Genomic DNA, 21,013 nt, shown 5'->3' on the forward strand with positions numbered 1-21,013 from the left:
CCATCTCTAGTAATCAGCTTCATCGAATTCAAAATCTCTTGAAATAATAACTTTCTTGGTGAGAGGGTTGTATAGCCTATATGTCTTGCTTCTCTTTTCCTAACCAATGAAAATACATTTTACTCATTTATCGACAAGCTTCTTTCTCATCTGGTCAGGAACATGAGCATATGCAATGCATCCAAAAATTTTGAGATGTCTAACTCCTGGACTTTGATTGCTCCAAGCTTCATTTGGTGTCTTGTATTTCACACTTTTTGTTGGACACCGATTGAACAAATAAACAGCACATTAAACAGCTTAAGCCTAAAAAGTTCTTGGTAAATGCTTACCTTTAACCATGCTTCTTGCCATATCAAGAATAGTGTGGTTCTTTCTTTCAGCGACTCTATTTTGTTGTAGCGTATACACAGTTGTCAACTAGTGAATAATTTTGTGCTCCTTATAGAAGTTTTCAAATAGCTTTGAAGTATACTTACCACCTCTATTAATTCTGAGTATCTTAATTAATTGTCCACTTTGTTTTTCTACCACTGCTTTGAACTCAATAAACTAGTCAAATGTTTCTGATCTTGTTTTAAGAAGCTATATCCAACTTTTTCCGCTAAAATCATCAATAAAAGTAACATAGTACCTGTTTCCACCAAGTGATGGTATATCAAAAGGACCTGCTATGTCAGAGTGTACAATCTCCAATGGTCTCCTAGCTCGTCGAGTTTTTCCAACTTCAAAACTCTATCCGTGTTGTTTTCCTTTAATGCAGGCTTCACACAGTTGATCAGGAGGATTAATTTCTGGCAAACCATTCACCATTCTTTCTTTTCACAATAGCTTCACACCAGAAAATCCAAGATGCCCAAACCTTAAATGCACAACCATGAATCATCTTTAATTGCATTCTTCATACATTTCACCTCTCCAGATTCAATGTCAAGAGTAAATAGACGATTACGCGTCATATCAACTTGGGCAATTAATTCACCACTCATACTTTTTAGGGCGAGAATGCAATCCTTCATATATACTTCATATCCTTTTTTTCTAGAAGTTGTCTAAGGCTGATGAAGTTGCTTTTCAAAGATGGTACGTAATAAACATCTGATATGAACTTCTTCTCTCCATTATTTTGTGTAATAATAATTTTACCTTTACCTTTGACCGTGGCGTGTGATTCATTTCCAAACATTACTTATCTGCGGATATTCTCATCCAACTCTAAAAATAAATATTTTTTGCCACACATGTGATTGCTGGCACAATTATCAATATACCAAATATTTTTATTTGATTTTTCACTTTCTTTATAACTAAGAAATACACTAGATCCCACTTTTTCTTCTTCTCTAGATGCTGCTACATGATTTCTCTCCTCCACCTTGGAAGTTGATCTACACTCGTAACTATAATGGTCATATTTATTGCAATTATAACATTGTATCTGAGATTTATTTCCTTGTTGAAATCTACCTATACCTTGACCTCAACCTCGGCCTCGAACTCCTCGTCCACGACTTGATGTTTGATATTCTTCACTTGTTTAGACTTTACGATATGATTGATTGCCTCGTCCACCTCTATTTCTACCTCTATATCGTCTACGGTATCATCATTTTGCTTCATTTTATGCTCATGGGCTTGGAGGGAACCCACAAGTTCGTTGATTGATATTTGTGACAAATTTTTTAACTCTTCAATGCCAACCACCACATAATCAAATTTGTGTGTCAATGATCGCAAAACTTTTTCCATTACTCTGACATCATCAAGTGTTGCTCCATTCATTTTCATTTCATTTACCACCGCTTTAACTCGGGTGACATAATCATCAATACTTTCTGAAGGTTTCATTTTCAATGTCTCAAATTTGTAAATGTAACTTTTTGGCATTTTACGCTTCTTGAAGAGATTTTTGCAAAATTCCCCACGCTTCCTTTGATGTCTTTGCATCTCAATTTTTTCAAACGTTGATTCATCAACACATTGAAAAATAAAGAACAACGCTCTCTTATCCTTTTTTACGAGCTTATTTCAATACTCTTTTTTCTTCATTTGTCAAAGCCACCTCCGCAGCTACATTTTCAGGCTCGACATATCCTTCTTTGACAACATCCAAACAATCTTGAGAACCGAGCAAAGCCTTCATCTGGATGCTCTAATTATTATAATTTATCTTTTTTAATTTCAAGATTTACGATTGAATCATGTTTGCCATTGTGACATTGACATGAACCTAGCTCGGATACCACTTGTTGGAAGCATAATAAAAATAACTCAAATACTATTTTTTTATTACACACAAATAAACACAACTCAAATACAAACTCTTTTTCTCTCTATACTAGTTGCTGCTAGTTTTTCCTTTTTATAACTCACAACACTTTTCTTTCTTTTTCTTTTTCTTTTTTTCTCAAGCTCACTAACGTTTTCAGCACACACTCATTTAATTTAATTTCATAAGACTCTACTTACATATTTATAAGCATAAGAAACTGACTTAAACTTTATCAAGCCTTGCCATCTAAGACTATTCAAGTTGTTGCCATCATTATCCTTTGTTCTTGATTTTTCATAAAACTTCTAGTATGATAATGCTTTATCATTTGTGCAGGCCAATTTGCAAAGTTGCAGGGCACTTTGCAATTCAATTTCAAGCCACATTTCCATGAAGTTGAAAGTCAATTTGGATAGAAATTCTTTGGCTGCAATTTTTATGCCGACTTTGAAAGTCAATGATAAGCTATAAAAGTAACATATTTTAATCTTATTCTTAATGCGTTTTTGGATGATTAATTATGTAAATTACTGAATTTGATGCTCCTAATCCTTTAAATTCATGTTTCTATACTTAAGAGAATATTTGGGAGTGAAAGGAGTGAAAAATGAGCCAAAATTGGACAAATAAAGTTGTTTTCAAGAGCCACACGGCCTAGGCATTTCCACACAAGTTGGACATAAGCCCATGTTGATTTCGCACCCTGCTTCCCAAAGACGTGGAAAAACCTAATTTTTAGGTTTTCTAAGTATTCTAAAGTCTATAAATACCCATTAGAAGAAGACCTAAGGGAACCATCAGAGAAGATCAAAGAAAACATTCGAAGAACACAATTGGAATCAACTTAAAAGTGGATCTCCATCAAGATCGAAGACCTCCTTTTGATTTCTTCTGAAGTTTTTATGAGTTTCTTTATGTCTTGTGATTTTTCTGACTTTGGGATGTTTTCATTCAGGATTTTGAACTAATCTCCTAGATACCTAGGGGAGATGAAACCTATGATGAATCCTATTATTTGATTTTTCTTTTACGCGATAAATATTTTATTCTTGTTCTTAATTATGTATGCTTATTTCTTGTTTTAATATTTTGGGATATTAATTCACATTTAATGTGCTTAATTCAATGGAGCAAAAGTCCCTGTTTTAGAGTAGATCTAGCATAATTGAGTGGAGTTGCATACAGTACTAGAAATAGGATGACATAAATCTACCGAATTAGAATCAAATCTAATAAAGGAACCCATAGATCGAATTAATGCGACGATAGGAATTTTAATTAGAAAGAGATTTCAATTAATTAATCTAGAGTCGGTTGTTCTTACTCTCGAAAGAGATATTAACATAATTTAGGGATTTCTACAGATCAAGACACAAGTGAATAAATCGTTTAATTCAGATTCATAATAATAGGTGAAGTCTAGGTGGATTTTTTCCTGGGTATTGTATATCTCATTGGTTAATATTCGATTATTTCCTTGATTCATTCTCTGTTGTGTTATTAGTTAAATTAGTTTAGTAATTTTAGATTAAAACACATCACTCCAAATTGTTGGCTAGATAATAAGAAAACGGTAATTACTCATACTTTTAATCCTCGTGGATACGATATATTTACTCACCATAGTTATACTATTGTTCAATAGGTGCGTTTTCCTTTATCGTATTTATAGTTAATCTAGTGACCATCAGTCGGTTTGTTTTCTAACATGATTGCAGAAACCTTGTGAGTGTCCCAAGGAGCATAGGTGGGTGTAAAAGTTTAAAAACTCTTAATCTTTCTGGTTGTTATAAAGTTGAATATTTTCCTGAGAATTTGCAGCATCTAGAGTTTTTGGAAGAGCTTGACTTCAGTAAGACAGCCTTACGAAAACCGTCATCCTTTATTTCTCAATTTAAAAAAAATCTTTAAGTTTTGTCATTCAATGGCCGCAAGGCAATTCAAGGAGGAAGGATAAATTCCATGACTTCGACGTTACCTTCATTGTTAGTGTCGAAACCACTTTTTGAAAATAAAAATTCTGTCGACTTAAAAAATGAAAATTGGAGTCACCACCGATCTTTTATTGAGGTGTGATCAGATCACCTTAGAACGATTTGGGTCTACGAGTTTCAGAAAAAAGCGGGTTTGGGAGTCAGTTACGTACAAGGAAGGATTAGCACCCTCGTAACCCCAAAATTGGTACCGAATTGATTATTTAATGTCTTAAAGTCGAATGTCAAAATTTCGAAGAGATTAAAAATGATTTCCCCTTTTTATTAGTGCCATATTTAAAACAATGCTTGGATAGATTTTAACGAATGTAAAAGGGTTTCTCATCCCAAGGCAACAAAATGCCGTATCCCGTAAGTTAGAATGCAACGTTTAAATTCTCGAGCATAAGCTAACCTTTAATTATTGAGCATAAGCTAACCTTTAAAAATCTTTATTGTGTATTCAAACTAAATGTTTGGCCGTTTTAGTTAGACAAGAAAATCGAAACCCCGTAAGTTAGGGCACGATTTCTCGAAGTTCCAAAGACGACATATAACTTGCTTTTAATCTTATTAAAAAGAACCATATATTTTGAAAATTAAAAAAATGGTCATTTTAGATTAACGAGAAAATCGAAACCCCATAAGTTAGGGTACGATTTCTCGAAGCTTCGAAACGTAAAATATGGCTTTATTTTAAGAAGATTTCTAATAAGAGTGATTATAAAACGCCTTAAAATATATTTATTTAGTTTGTTTGAAGAAAAAAGAAGCAACAACTAATATCGATTATCTACATTGGAATTTCATTCACGATACGATAACAAGAAACATGAATATATTTGCAAGCATGGCACAATAATACATGGAAATAAAAGTATACAGATGAATGACAATAATGTTAAAATACAAAGAACAAATTAAAATACACATAATAGCAATAGTTTCATATCATATATTATGCAAATACTAAAATTAATATTCGAAGGCTAATGAATTAAAAGCCAATTTTGAAAGAAATACCAAGCAAATTAACACAAATAAAATGTAACAAGTTTTTAAAATAACCAAAAAAACATGGAAAAGAAGAAATTTGGAATTACCAATGTACAAACAATAAATTATATGTATAAACATTTTAGAAAGAAGTAATTAATATGAAAACCTGGAATAGTTTTTAAAAAAATAGAATTAAAAAATAAATACTATATGAAGTAGTATAAATGAATTTTAAAGCAAATATTGCATAAGAAGAAGATCCAAATAAGTAGTATACAAGATAATATATATATTAATCTAAATAAACAATACATGAAAACTTAATATAAATAATAATGTACGCATATAATAACATATATAAAAAGTTGAGATAAACAAAGTATATAATAAAATAGGGTTTAAAAGAAATAAATTATATATATATATAGATTTAAAAGAAGATATATAAACATATTTAAAAGAGAATTTAAACGTAATAGCTAAAATAATATGAAATCAACAGTATAGACTAAAAATAATTTAGTATTATGTATGTATATATAAAATAATAAAGTCTAAGGGTATTATCCTATAAATTTTTAAAACATAGAAATATATAAAAGTGAATTTTAAAAATATATTGTAAAATAAAACCATAAAAATGTGTATAAATTATAGTGAATTTACATAGGAAATATATAAAATAAATACACAATAAATCTGAATAATCATAGACGATAAATTTTAAAATAATAATACATGATGAATTTAAATAAAAAAATACATGATAAATTTAAAATATGTTTATGATAAATTTAAAATAATAATATATTATAAATTAAAATAATATTGATGATAATTTTAAAAATATATTAAGCTTAAACATAAAATAATGCTAGATGTAAAATTAAATATATTTAAAACAGAATAATCAAATAATTTTTTTTAAAAATAAATAAATAAAAAAATCAAGCATATTAAATAGGTAAGGATTAAATTAAATTAACAACAAAATTGAAGGAAAAAAAAATGAAAATAAAATAAAGCAAAGGGGCCAAATGTAATGCGCGAATAACTTGGGGGACTAAGTGTGAAATAATCCTCGTCCCTCCAAAACACAGCGTTTCAACCTGGGCCGAAATGAAACACGAACAAAATGCAGAGCGAAATTTAAAAAAATAAAAAAAATTGATTTGATCATGCCACAAAAGAGGGAGGACCAAATGCGCAAATTGACCCTTGTGACAAAACGCGCGGATCCTTCCCTCGGGTCGGGTCACTGCACGGATCAGTGCCAAAACGGCACCGTCTTGAGGCCACTGAAACAGGCCCCAAACGACGTCATGGACATATAAAAGAGAAAAAAAAACTTTAAACCTTCATTTTTGCTGTTTTGTTTAAAAAAACAAAAAAGAGAGGGCTCTTTTATCTGCTAGGCTTCCTTCTCTGGCCACAGATCCACTCATCGAACTGTCGTCGTCCGCTGCCAACGACCGCTGTGCGCGGCGGTCGAACCCTTCCCAGGTTAGTTTTTTCTTTTTTTTTACTCTATTTTAATACATATATTAAAAATAAAACAAATATCTTTATATAAATATATATAAGCAATTTCGAAGAGAAAAACAGAAAGAAAAATAAGAAAAAGAAAGAAACCTTTGCTGATTTGCTCTCTGATTTTTTGTATTTCTTTGAATCTTTTCGTCCCCCCTTTTATTATACATAAACTGGGTTTTTATAGCCCCAAAAATCATATTTTACAAACTATTTTTCCTCCTATTTTTTTTTTACTTTTAGATTCTTCTAGGCTATTTTGCAAGTACAGTGACGTAGCGGCACACGTGGAGGTACGGCGCGCAAGGGGTGGCGACGGCAATGAACTTGGTTGCTGTTAGGCGCGCGGTGGCTTAGAGTTTTTTGTTTTCTTTTTCTGAAAGTGTTTTGGGCTAGGGTTATATTGGGCTAGTGGGTATTTGGTTTAGTTGGGTTTGGGTTGATTTGGGTTTTAGGTTTAGGCCTGCTATTTTATTGGGTTTGTAATTGGTCTTTTAAATTTTAGTTTTAATTGGGCCAATTACAGTTAGGTTTGAGTTCATTAAAAGAGCTGAATCTAAGGGACTGCAATCTTTTCGATATTCCTAGTGATATTTGTTGTCTATATTCATTAGAAGAACTTGATCTTAGTGATAACAACTTCATCAGCATACCTTCTTCTCTTACTCGTCTTTCCAATCTTGAAGTTCTTTGATTCTCGAATTGCAAGGAGCTTAAACCGTTGCCTGAACTTCTAACAAGTATACGATCTGTGTGGACAGGTGGTTGTACTTCACTTGAATTAGTTGCAAATCCATCAAAAGTATACAATTCGATCCATTGGTCTAAGTTTAATGGTATTTACTGCTACAGATTGGCTGAGAACATCGATGCCTTAACATTGCTGAAAAACCATCTAAAGGTTCGTTAATATCTTTGTTTCTTTTACAGTCTCATATTTATTCATGGTGTTAGTTACCAAACAATTAACAACTAGAGTTTTATTTTGGAGGTATTTGGAAATTCAAGAGATGTATTTGATATTATTATCTCTGGAACTAAAAACCCGAATGGTTTAGTCAACAAAGAGGTGACTCTTCGATTAAGATAGATTTGCCTCTGGAAGTTTGAATGATAGTCAATGGATGGGAGTTGTTTCGTGCTGCGTTTTTGTCAGTGATGATGCTTCAAGGGCTGAGGAACTCGTGTGCAGACTCAATGTGGGTTTGGATGGGCGATTGGGTGCTGTGCGGTGCGTTTAGTTTACTTTTTGTCTCACGCTATTATATCGCTAACCCCACCGCCTATCCAAACTCACACTCAATCTAATTTTCAGGGTAGAAATCCTCGAGAGGCCAAGTGGGGTATCTGTGCTTTACCGCCTGATAAACATCCCGTAATGAAGGACCACGTTTTCATTCGTTATTTCTCACGTGACGAGTTGTATCTGATTTCCTTGAAACACAAATGTGGTGGATGTGAAACCGATAATTTATGGCCAACAGATTGCTTAGATCAGGAACTTGAGTTGTCTTTCGAAGTAGGGATTTACATAGCCAGTGTTAAGGTGAAGAAGTGTGGTGCTAGATTAGTGTATGAGAGAGATTTGGAAGAGCTGGAACAAATACAAGAGCTGCATAGTAGTCAGTGTTGTGCGAATTTTGAAGATATCCAGCAATACTCTGCTGATGCGGGATCAATAGGCAATAAAGCGAAAACGTAATATCTACGAGGAGATGGATGAAGGGCCGCAACCAAAACGAATTCACAAAATTTTTACGTTTCTTTTAATTTTAATTTTGATTTTTTTTATAGTTTTTGAATTATTTTTTAACATTATATATAAAATAAATTATATTATGTTAGCATGATATGCACATGAACTCTCATGTGAATTGCAATGCCAACAATGTTTAAAAAAATAATATTTTAGTCATTGTTTTCATTAAAAAACCAATTTGACTCTTTTTTGAAATACTAAAGACTAAATTTAACTCAAGAAAAGAATAAAAGTCAAATTGACAGAAAATGTAAACGTTGAGGGTTAAATTTATCATTATGTCAATAATATAAGATGTTATGGGTATATAATAATAATATATTCTTTTAAAAAAAATAAGAATAACATATAACAAATATTAAATACATCTCATTGCAAATACCAGGCAATTCTTCACGAATGGGTAGCCAATTTCTCAATGGATATTATTTGGCTTTGTTCCTTCCCCAAGGTGTGGGGTGGGTCTATCCTATACTCCACGGGAAATAAAAATACAACAGCATGTATTACAAATTCATAGATCTTTCCTTTCTTTTCCACTTCAAAATTATTTCAAAACAGTAATTAGGAAACACTATTATTCAGGATGAGTTAAGATCCATTCCATTACCTTTCTACACATTCATTATTTACCATTCACACCTATGAATCACTCGTTAAGAGTTAAATTCTGACTTGAAAATAGTAATCAATAATGTATTGAGAAGTAAGGGAAGAGAGCCGCACCCAGTTTCTCTCAGACTTCACGATTCGGTTACGAATGGAACTCCTCAGAATATGATTCCAGCTGTCTAAGTCTGGATGGAAGAATGCAATGACCATCAAACTTTTGCTGCAAGTAAATGATAGCAGCAAGCAGGAGGAGCCCCCAAAATATTGTAACATCCCAAGCAGCGGAGACAAAACACTGGACAGGACTCACGGAAACTTGTAACATGCTGTAATAAATAGAGTTGAGATTGCAATAAAGATCATATGCATGTGGCAGCAATCGAACAAAAGTGGTCCCGATATAGAATGAACAACTGAGTGCCTTCTGTTTGGATTTTGAGAACATGTTGAGAAGTATCTGAGGCAAAAGAAAGCCGTCCAAGATTAAACCTGCATATGATTTGAAGTCATTGTAGATGGAATGATACCAGGATTCGACGGATGAAAAGTAAAGCAATGCAACATCCAGTCTACGCTTCTCCATGGCAACAAGCAGTGTAAATTTGGCCCCAGCAGCATATAGACATGCAATCACAATTAGGGTCATTTCTTCCGCAAACAGCAAGGACTTCCGGTTTCTGTCACGTGATCTAGCTGAGGCTGTTAATTGGAGAAGGCGAAGTAGTAGTAAGAAAGCAACCACCATAACTACCGTCACAATCACTTCATTTAATTCAATCAATCCACCATTGTGCGGCGAAACCATGTTCCAATGTTGCTTGTTGGAGCGCAAGGTTTCATAGTCTAGTGCAAGAGGAACCATGTGGCCCAAGGTAAGAATCACAAGCATAACAAGTGAAATGGAAGGGAGTACGTTTGGGTTATTCTGCACATAATAAAGCTGCAATCCTACAAAGATGCACATTAGTGTGTTAGATAATAGAACCTTTGTACTCTGATGATCCGTTGTCCAAATCGAACTTTTTCGTTGATCGGTCTTGTAGATAGTAGAATACACCTCTAGACGATCAAATTTAAGAAGATCAGGACTTGTCCGGGTGCTTTCAATGCTTCCCGTGATATATCCTCCAATTTGATTTGGTTTTAATGGAGAAAACTCAAAGTTCAAAAGAATTTCACAGTCCACAGAAGCATTTTCGAACACTTGGTTATCAAATCCCAACTTTCTGCAACCAACCATACACAACTTTCCAGTTTCAGAATCATAAATCCCTTCAGCTCTAATCTCCACTTTCTCTTCAATGTAAGAAAATAAAACTCCATTAGCTACATCTATAGGAGTTTGCAATGTGATGCTCACTTCATAGCTAACATTCATAAGCCTTGCAGGCACTGGTCTTTCCAGCATGGTGCCAGGAAGATCCATCAGAAACAAATAAGGCTTGTATAACTGATCGCCGATGGCGAGAGGATCCGCAGAACCCCATCCACTTCTATTCTCTGAACTTTTAACCAACATGTCAAATTTCAAGTCTGTGGAATGGCCACTTGGGTAACTTTGTCCCTTGTTCCGGAGCAGCTGCACCTTTCTCAGGCATAGATTTTTTACTCTGTTAAATTCGGTGTATTCATACTTCAAACCAGGAACTCCCACCATATGGTTCCCGGTACTTCGGAATATAGTCCTATCAAAGTAACCAGAATCATTTGCGGTTTTTGTGGTCCATATTTGCCCCATTGCACTGCTAGTCTCTCTGATAGACAAGATTGCTGGGAATCTAAAGCTCAACCTTGTTGTGCAATCACCAACATGAGCGTTAGACCAAGATTCTCCAATGTCTAAAAACCGACAAACAAGAACGAATAGCTGGTTTTCCCTATCATCCCATGTTCCTTCTCCAATCAATGTTGTGTTGGGATTGAAAGAAGGGTATTTTCGGACATGGCTAGTGTTTCTAAATTCTATCAAAACCCGAATTCTCCTTTCAACCTCTGAACACCTAATGCTTGAAAATGACAGAATATGAGGCAAATAGCCATTCAACCGAACAAATGGAAGGCAAGTTTGCTTTCCAGAACTGCAGTCCCTTGCGTACTGCAGCTTAAATTCATTTACATGGCCCATTATCATTGAACAAAATCTTCTACTTGGAAGTTCATTGAATGCCAAATTCTTCAGGCCATCTCTTTCACCAGAAAACTGATGTGTAAACTCTCTGAAGTCAAAAGTGTACTCATAATTCAACAAAGGAAACATGACTACAGAAATGGATTCAAAGTAGCTCACCCCATCACTAGAACTTAGACTCTCTAATGTTCCAGTAATCAAAGTAGTGATGTTACTCGAATCCCTGAGATTTCTAAGCCTGAAAACTGCTGCAGGAGTTAGCAGATTACCATGTTTGGAGTAAGCAGAACCGGTTCCAACCATACAGAGATTCCCAGAAAATTCAGACCAGAATCCATGGAGTTTCAAATGAAATGGACTTGGTATTGGATGATATGATTCGTAGAACATCAAGCTTCCCTCAATCTTCCACACACCATCTGCAACAGTTTTAGACACATGTCTGGTTTCAAATGAGAAGGAATTCGAGATTGTGTTGATCTTTGGGTTGAGAATTCCATTTCCACCAATGTAATAACCAGTTTCATATCCATTAAATGCTCCAAAACTCTCGGTGTAAGCTTTAGAGTTGGTGACTGATTCAGGAACAACTGAAGAGCAGTAATCAGAGTAAGCGACTTCACTTTCACTCTCACTGTATACATTCACTTCAGTCATGGCAGATTGGAAAGCTTTACTCTCATCATCATTGGATTCTTCAAATACAATCTCAGCAAATGACACAGATTTTGCAGAAAAACTAATGAACAAAAAGAAGACTGTGAGCTTACAAATCTGTATCATTATTGAAGGTTTCATAGACATTGTAGCATCAAAGATGAAGAAACAATCAGCTATGCTATTGTGAAGCTCTGATTTGTTCTTGAAAATTGTCTTTAAGTGATTGAATCTGTCCTATTAAGTATTTTGCCGGCAGAACTGGAATTTTTGCATGGAGCAGTCCGCCCCATCTTGCATTCAAAACAAAACCCCCCCAAAAAAAAAAACTCCTTTATTCTCATCATATTTGTATGATATCCAAACTCAAACAAATGTCAATACGTATTCATATCTGAACAAAGTGTCTAACACAAATGTCGAATACGGATTACTTTCGGCACACATAAAGACAGCATGAAGATCAAGGTAAACTTCGATACAAACTCCTTCCACTTTGGTTTTTACAGAAACCTGCAAAAGATAAGCCAACAATGTGAAAGCATTGATCCAAAAACTACATATGAAATGGTAATAAAATATTTGTTTTTCTAAAGATATATCATGAAAACTTTAGAAGGATTGAGAAATCTGCATTGATTTTGGTTCAGAGAGTATCAAATCCATTCAATTTTCAAAATAACAGGTTCAAATATCTAAATCCAATATTTATTTACATATTTAGTTTCTATTTAATTTTATTCATATTTTAATCTTTAACAAAAAAAAAAAGATTATTTGACAGTATATTTAGTGCGTAATCCCATCGTTATATACATCAATGTACAATGTCAAAACTATCTCTAAGCGGCCTATGAATGAAAGCAGAAGTTACATTCCTCAACTACTTGATAACAAATCAATTAAACTTCTGTGCAAAATTTATAAATAAAAACCATTCTGGCCAAGTTTTCAGAATTTTTGGTTTCAAAAGCTAGTTCATATTTGCAGCAGCCATGGGCATCCTATCAACTCCATTATTTCGAGATTCAGGGGCAACAAGGAATTTCTCACAATCCTTGACTCCCAAAACCGTAAATTCTTTCACAAGCATATTTACGCATCCAGCCATGGAGACCTTAAACTTCGGTGAGCAACTCTTCTCACCTTCTTCGACATCTTGGATACCACCTTTTACCGGGCAACCTACCTGAGCCCCATCCATATATGCTTTGCATGCCACAAGAATATCATGAGCACACGTGTAGAAATGGCCGACAACAAAGTCCTCAAAATGCTGCAGCCAAACAGGATTTTCATAAGAATTTTAAGCCAAAGAGAGGCAAGGGTAATTAATTACATTCCAACTCCCATATGTTGTCGTTGAAATTGATATCAATAATTCTTTCAGCTTACCTTTGGAGGCCTCCTCATTGAATAGATCATTGTCTTCAGTGACAAGATAAATGTCTCTTCATTGTATTGCCTGGACATTAATTCACCTTTTGGTGTGCCACTAAGACGTTCCCAACCTGGCTCATTAAAGTAAGGCTTCTGATTCAAGATTAGAGCTTGAATAGATACCAGAACTTGGAGCATAGTTGACATGCCAGGTATCCATCTCTCGTTCTTTTTACCAGACCAGGTATTAAGAAGACTAAGGCAAACTTTCCCACAGTCATACAAATTTGGGTTGAGTCGAAGTCCGCCAGAGTGATAGTAAACATGCTGAAACAAGCAATTTCCTAGTCATCGGACCAAACACGTACACCAGATATCATATTAAGATGCAAGTTAATATTTCAAAATCATAACCCTCAATTACATACTGGTGGTTCTTTAGGATAGCTAGCAGGGAAGAAAACATCAAAGAAGAAGAGACCATCATGGTAAGGAGTGCCCTCTGCTCCAATAATTACAGCCCTTAGGAGATCCATTCTTGATTCATAAACCCTAACAAAAATAGTATCTGTTGAAACAATAAAAATAAGATAAAATAAGAAAACAAAGAATTATTTATACATTTCATCAGCAGAATAGAAAATTGTTAAAATCACAGTCAAAGGTCTGAACTGTTTAATTTTGCATCGAAAACTTAATATGCATTTTGAGTCACAATCCAAGTTTGCAGGATTACTAAACCACAGATTTATTGAAACAGGATTGAGAAAAGAAATAATAAGAAATCAAATGAAAATTCTCCCAGAGAAGAATGTAATGCTAAAACTCACCTGGCAAATCCTTCTCAAGTATTTTCCACTCCTCCTGAATCTTCTTTGACCAATTCTTCGGTGGCTGTCAAAAATAGAATAAACAGAAACCAAGTTTATCGGATGAAAAATTAAGAATATAAAAATAGAGAAACGGTAGACCCGAGTATATCTAGAAAAGCTAGTCACCTGCTTTGTTGAAGCACCACTGGAAGCATAGTGATGATCTGAAAAATCTTCAACAGTATCAAACTGTTTAAAAAATTGGAGCTTACTGAGGATAGCTTCTTCATCTACATTTTTCTGATTTCTGATGTCTGCCACTTCTTCAGGAGTTATATATGCGCCATGAACTAAATCAGGAAAATTTGAATAGATACTATGCTTATTGAAAAATTGTTCCGGAGTCGCCACGGGTAACCAAAAAGGTGAGGGTGGTTCTGCAACCACAGTGTGATTTGGTGCATCTACAGGGGACATGATTGCATGAGATAATATCATTTCTATGTGGTGACTCGCATTATTACCATTAGTTAAATCAGGCAGATGCACAACTGGAAGATCTTGAATACTAGATATAGTTTGTGAAGTAGCAGAGTTCTGACTTTGAAGAATTTGAGAAAATAACGAAGGTGAAGATAGATTTGCTACACCAGGAGAATGACTCAAAGGATCATCCGGGGTAAGGGAACTTGAATTACTAACTGAAGCTGCATTCATATTGATATGAGCAGGATCTTGTAACCACAAGAAATGTAAATTGTCATTTGCATTAGTAGTCAATGAGATGGTTCCATGAGAAGTTTTCTTTTTACTCTCTGAAATATTTTCAAACCATGGGATGGATGCCTCTAATCCATCAGGAACCTCAATGGTCATATTTTCAAACCATGGGATGGATGTATCTTCTCCAGCAGGAAGCTCAACACCATCAAAATGTTCTTGCAACATGGCATACTTACCAGCATCCATGAAATCATTCAAGTAATTTGTATAAAAAAGCTCATCACTAGAGGCCAAATTGCAATCAAGGTTAGATATATTTTGTGATCCTTGGATAGAATGCTTAGGAGGTGTAACCTTGTTTATCAAACCAAGAGATTTAGCCACAAAATCCTGTAGAGAAAAATTAGGGAAAAAGTAAATAACAAAATGAGAAGTCCAAATGTGCATCATTAAATTTAATACCAGGCACGATAAACAGCAACAACTGCAAGAACAATTCAATCTTTCACATACTTCAGCTTTAATAACAGGGCAAACACCAGAGCTACTTTTTATAGCCTTCCCTTTGCTCCTTATATCAACTACCTCATCAAGGATCATTGTGTCGGTTGAATCTTCATTGTTATGAACATCAATTACTTCATGAGTAGCAACCTGCCAAGATATGAAACAGAAAGGTTTTAGTAACCCTGAGATACAGAAGATATTTCTCAAAGATGAGGAAGACTCTTTTTGTATAATATGTTAGATGTTTCTTTGTGCTGAATAGCTAGATTTGTGGTTTTGTTTATCTACAAAAGTTAATTTATATCAAAGTCAACCTTAACCTTGAAATAATAGAGTCATCAACAGGAATGCTTTTCCAAAATTTTATACAATCTATGTCAATGCTTCATGATAAAATAACCACCTGGTTTGCTCTTTTTCCCACTTTCAGATAAAGGCATAAGATCATATTCAACATTAAGCTCATTACACAATCAACCAAGATAATGCACATACCACTTACATACATTATCAGTATCAGAACTTAATTCGTACCTAATTAAATACCATCTTCAGAATTTTATTATTGATTGATCTCGGTTAGCTGAAACTAAAAATGTAAAGAAGCCCTAAGAAGCTGCCTGATTATATACCAATCCACAATTGAGCATTAACAAATGAGCTTGAAGCCAATTATATTGACTTCAAACATCTACTCTAGTATACATCTATGTTGATTATCGTCTTCTGGTTATTAAAAGAACATATAATACTCCTACAAATGTGGTCATTCTATAACCCCCACCAACAAAGAGAAACTAATCCACAAAATTCCACGTTAAAACGAAATTAAATTTCCAGTAGTTTTACATACCAATGGGTATGGCTTAAGTGATAAACAAGTGAACTCATAAGTTTTCACTGTAAATACTAAAAAAAGGATCCAAAACAAAAATAAAATCAATCAAAAGTTGAAAATGAACCGATCAAACAAAATTCCAATAACAAAAGTAACAAACGAAGCGATCACTGTGTCAATTCGAATTCAAAATTCAAAAAAAAATTTATAGAATGAAGTTAAAAAAATGGGGGCGAAATTAAAAATGAAAAACAGACGAGTTTGCTTGGGGTGACCTGTTTATTTTTAGACTTAACAGAGAGAGGAATCGGAGGAGGAATCTTGATCACTTCGGGGTCCATTAAGGAACTGGAATTCAGAGACAAAAAAAAGAAGCAGCCGTGTCCAACCTGTTTGGACAGTGAGAAAATGAAAGAAAGTGCAGGAGAAAATCATCATAGAAATGCTTTTTTAATTAATGAAAAAAACAAAATAAAAAATTAAGAATTAATTATAATTTGTTAGCCGAGTCGACGGCGCCGACGGCGGCTTCTTACCTGCTCCCTTCTCAGTGATTATATCCCTTTACCTTCTTAAAGAGACATTACGGCTTAGCGCCTAGCTAATATATAATCAGCTCCTTCCTTTGGTTACCATTTTGGGACTGAATGTTCTTATGTGTCACGTAAGCTTATTTTTTGAATGACGTGTCACGTGAGTTTGAGTCTTAAGTCAAATTAAAAAACTATCCAATTAGAATTAAGTAAAAAATTCAAAACAAATTAACATTAAACTAGAACAAATTTATTATATTAAAGATTGACTTGGCCAAGATACTGGTTGTTGGTACCAATAGTTGAGATGGTCCTAATTTCAGTGTTGAATCGAAATTTTGTCTTTATTTTTTTTATTGTAATTGCTTTTACTGTTTCTTTACCATCAAAAGATAAGATAAACATCAAATTAAACTAACCTTGTAAAAACATAATCCCCCCTATAGTAAAATCAGGAATTGAAGTTAAAAGAATAATTAAAACTAGATTATGTAGAATGAGTCTTCGCTCAATTGGTATTGATATTATAGCCAATGTAGGAGGACGTGAATTTGAATGTACTAAAGCGAGTTCTCCTTCTATTTAAGAATTGGAGATGGGTTATAGTTAATTATAGGCATTGTATCAAAACAAGACAGATGACTAGACACCAACTTAATCAAATATTTTATATATAGTATAGATGAAATTACGATTGACATTTACAAATAATTATAATATGTTAATGAGGTCATAGCGTTGTTAGTAAAGGCAGAAATCTTGGGTCCTAAATACTAAGATTCAAAATTTACTATGTACAATTATACATGTGAACTTTCGAATTTTATTATCTGTTATTGTCATATTGTTTGATTTTACCATTTATAATTGTTCAAACATATATATTTATACAATGAAATAAGAGATTGAAAACCTCACTCTCAAATCTCAACATAGAAAACCCTAGTTGCTTGCCCATCTCCCCCATTTCCATGCTCAAATTTCTTAAATCCATATCCACAAAATTGAACTCAACTGATATAAAATGGTTGAAAACATCTCAGGTGCTTGGCTTCCAACCAATAGTAAATTTCATAAAAGTTGATATCAACATGCATATATGCTTTGAAAACTATTGTATCATAACAATGAGATTATTTGCCTATTTGGAGGGTTACTTATTGATGCCAAGAATCCTAATTTGAAAACTAATTTATTTATATTTTAGATATGGTTTAAATTAAATTTTACTTCATTTTCATGATTGATGTAAGTGGTTTTAGATTTATTCATACTATTTTAAGCTTTTTTTTTCTCAAATTTGTAATATTAATTTGATAGTTATCTGAAAACAAAATGTTAAATCATATCAGAGTTAAACAAGATTAATAATATAATGTATACAAATAATAAAAATAATATATGATGAGAAGGATCCATTTACATCAGTATAAAATTAAAGTGGTTTTATACATTTTCGTAATTTTTATACGATTAATATTTTAACAATCTAACCATTAAATTTCATGCTTCATTTATGTAGATCATGTATATCAAGTTTGACATAAAATAAAAATTTCTAACTACCCATTTTATGAGAAAAACTTTCAATAGTTAAATATATATTAATATAGACAATATTTTAGATCAATCTGATAAAAGATATCAAATCGACTCAAAATTTTACATGCATGTCAAGTATAAATATCTTCATAATTTTAACGGTTGAATTTTTAAAATATTGATCGTATAAAAAGTTAAAAGGAAATGTGTAAAATCACTTTAATTTTATATCATTGCAAGTGAATCTCTCCCTGTATATGATTATATAATTTCAGACAAGCTTTTAAGTTAAATGTTGAAGTGTTTCATGTTTTCTTTAAACTTGTTTAATAGATTTAATATTTTGTCTAAATTCACTCAAAATATTCACAAATGAAATGTGTTTAAGCACAGGCTGCGGCAGGGTTGCATATGTTGGCACATCTCTTTCCATACGTATAAGGCAGATTTGCGCTGCTTTGAAAGGTTGGCAATTCTGGCATGGTATATCATTCAGTTTAGTTGACAGCAACATTACAATGATGATTTATCTGATAATTCTCATGATGTAATTCGAGGAAAGTAAAGGCTTCAATGCACACAGTCCTAACTGGTCAAACCTACTCTGATGGATTATGATAAGCATATAAAAAGTGTCATGGCTAATAAGATAGAGAATTTTTCGGCTAAACATTATTTGAAGAGTATTTGGTGATAATTAAATTTGTGATTAATTGAAAATTATTTTGGTGACAATTCAAGGGTATCTTATTGATAATCAATATGGTAAAAATCAAGAACGAAATAATATGTTCATCTCATTTATTTCTTGTTTGGAGCTGAAGTCTTGTAAGCCTGTAAATAAGCAATGTAGTCTTCAGATTGAGAGAAATCTAGAAGCACAACAATTGAGTTCGAGCATTTTATGTGTTTTATTCACTTTAAGTGATTTGCTTTCTACTTTCGGTAGAAAGAGTTATTTGTAGCGAGGATGAGTTTATACTAAATGTACTTTGATGAGGCTGTAATTATCCGAGGATTAGGATAGATTAGCTTAAATCAATTCTTGTAGCATGAGATTTAGTAATGGAATTCTTCTCTAGACAAAGCCTTGAAAATGTAGATTAGATTAAAACTAAACTACATAAACAACTTCCTATATTTAGAATTTTCATTCTTTTTGTATTTGTGTGCCATTCAATGTACCTATAATTTTTGACACAACGTACTCTCTATAATGTTGCATTTTCAATTGGTATCAAAGCCATACACATAAAGCATTTTATGAGATCTTACATTTTCAATTGGTATCAAAGCCATACACATAAAGTATTTTATGAGATCTCACATCTGATAGCCGTGCAATGAAATGTTTGAAGGAAAGTGGTTTGATTGTACGTCTATCACTCTTGGATGGATCTAATTATAATTGTTGGAAAGCAAAAATAAGGAATCTTCTAAAATCTACCGGTGAGAAAGCATGATGATCAATTCTAATTGGATGAGAGCCACATTACACTCAAAAAAATATAGTCTAAAGCATTGTATGCTATTTCAATAGGGTAAAGCAACATGAATTTAGAAGGACTTCAAATATATATTTTGGCTCGTATAGTATGGAATATCTTTAAACCACCTATGAAGGAATTCCTAGAGTCAAGTTATCAAAATTTCATATGCTTACCACTAGGTTTGAATCTTTACAAATGTTTGATTATGAGACCATCTTTAAATTTTATGCTAAATTTTGTGACATAATTAATTATTCACAATGAATATTTTTAAGTTGCATTATATGGTAGGATTATGATGAGAGAAGACAACTTATATTAGTAATCCATGAGAATCAAAATGAGAAATAGATTTATAGGGACTATGATTTTGTCTATAAATCCAATTGGGGAGATACTTTATCATGAGTATCGAAGAAGTTGACTCCTATAAATAAAGACCTAGATATGATTGTCTAAATTGAAAATACATTGGACTGGACCCAATAGTAGAATTTATATTGGATTTGTTTATGGATTTATTCACTTGTAGCGCTCATGGTGTGACTTACCTCGATGCTGAGTAAGTAACTGACCATGTGTACCTAATAGCAATAGTAGAATTTATATTGGGTTTGTTTATGGATTTATTCACTTGTAACGCTCATGGTGTGACTTACCTCGATTCTGAGTAAGTAACTGACCATGTGTACCTAATAGGGGTGAGCAAAATCCAAATCGATTCGAAAAACTCGATAAAAAATTTAATTTTGAATTAAATAGTTCGAGTTATTTGAGTTAATCAAGTTATTCAGATCAACTCGAATAAAAAATTAAGTTTTTCGGTTTAACTTGAATATGAATTACACAATTCGAGTTATCCGAAAATCTGAATAAGAAAAGCCAAAACTATGTCGTTTTGATAAATGTTTACTTTTTTAAAAGTTAAAAGTCAAAACCATTAAGTTGAAAGGCAAAACTACGTTATTTTGATAAACGTTGACCCATTAAATTAAAAGACAAAACAATTGTATTGTTTATGTAGTTAAATAATCTCGTACTTCGTCTACTAGTTAAATAATCGATCCATGTAAACGCAACATTGAGTATCAATAATAGGATTCGTTAACTCGACTCGACTTGACTCGAAATTTTTTGACTAGATTCGATTCGATTCGAAAAATTTAAATTGAGTTCAGTTGCTAAAATAGGATTCATCAACTCAACAAACTCGAAATTTTTTTTACTTGATTTGACTCAACTCGATTGAATACTCGCC

General features: G+C 33.1%; 2 protein-coding genes and 1 long non-coding RNA gene across 5 annotated transcripts; 1 reads left to right on the forward strand and 2 right to left on the reverse strand.

Annotated features, from left to right (window-relative positions):
• Positions 1 to 6,483: 6,483 nt before the first annotated feature.
• Positions 6,484 to 8,618, forward strand: LOC121223433 (uncharacterized). Its single transcript, XR_005920782.1, has 5 exons — positions 6,484 to 6,747; positions 7,028 to 7,535; positions 7,627 to 7,675; positions 7,766 to 8,005; positions 8,090 to 8,618. It is a non-coding gene; the product is annotated as an uncharacterized lncRNA (long non-coding RNA).
• A 669-nt stretch (positions 8,619 to 9,287) lies between these two features.
• LOC107890092 (uncharacterized) lies at positions 9,288 to 12,077 on the reverse strand. Its single transcript, XM_016814604.2, has one exon. It carries the CDS (start codon positions 12,075 to 12,077, stop codon positions 9,288 to 9,290), a length of 2,790 nt encoding a protein of 929 aa, XP_016670093.2.
• A 614-nt stretch (positions 12,078 to 12,691) lies between these two features.
• LOC107889390 (probable ubiquitin-conjugating enzyme E2 26) lies at positions 12,692 to 16,767 on the reverse strand. 3 transcript variants are annotated; one of them, XM_016813795.2, is made up of 8 exons: positions 16,727 to 16,767; positions 16,466 to 16,579; positions 15,359 to 15,499; positions 14,309 to 15,235; positions 14,141 to 14,204; positions 13,739 to 13,878; positions 13,326 to 13,637; positions 12,692 to 13,206 (listed from the first exon to the last, which is right to left on the reverse strand). In XM_016813795.2, exons 2-8 carry the CDS (start codon positions 16,529 to 16,531, stop codon positions 12,904 to 12,906), a joined length of 1,953 nt encoding a protein of 650 aa, XP_016669284.2. In that variant the 5' UTR covers positions 16,532 to 16,579; positions 16,727 to 16,767; the 3' UTR covers positions 12,692 to 12,903. The 3 variants fall into 3 exon arrangements, with proteins under 3 accessions (XP_016669284.2, XP_016669283.2, XP_040960797.1); XM_016813794.2 differs by having other exon boundaries at positions 15,308 to 15,499; XM_041104863.1 differs by lacking the exon at positions 16,727 to 16,767 and having other exon boundaries at positions 15,431 to 15,499; positions 16,466 to 16,670.
• Between the last annotated feature and the right edge of the window lie 4,246 nt (positions 16,768 to 21,013).

Source organism: Gossypium hirsutum, chromosome D11, assembly GCF_007990345.1.
Source record: "Gossypium hirsutum isolate 1008001.06 chromosome D11, Gossypium_hirsutum_v2.1, whole genome shotgun sequence".
NCBI lineage: Eukaryota > Viridiplantae > Streptophyta > Magnoliopsida > Malvales > Malvaceae > Gossypium > Gossypium hirsutum.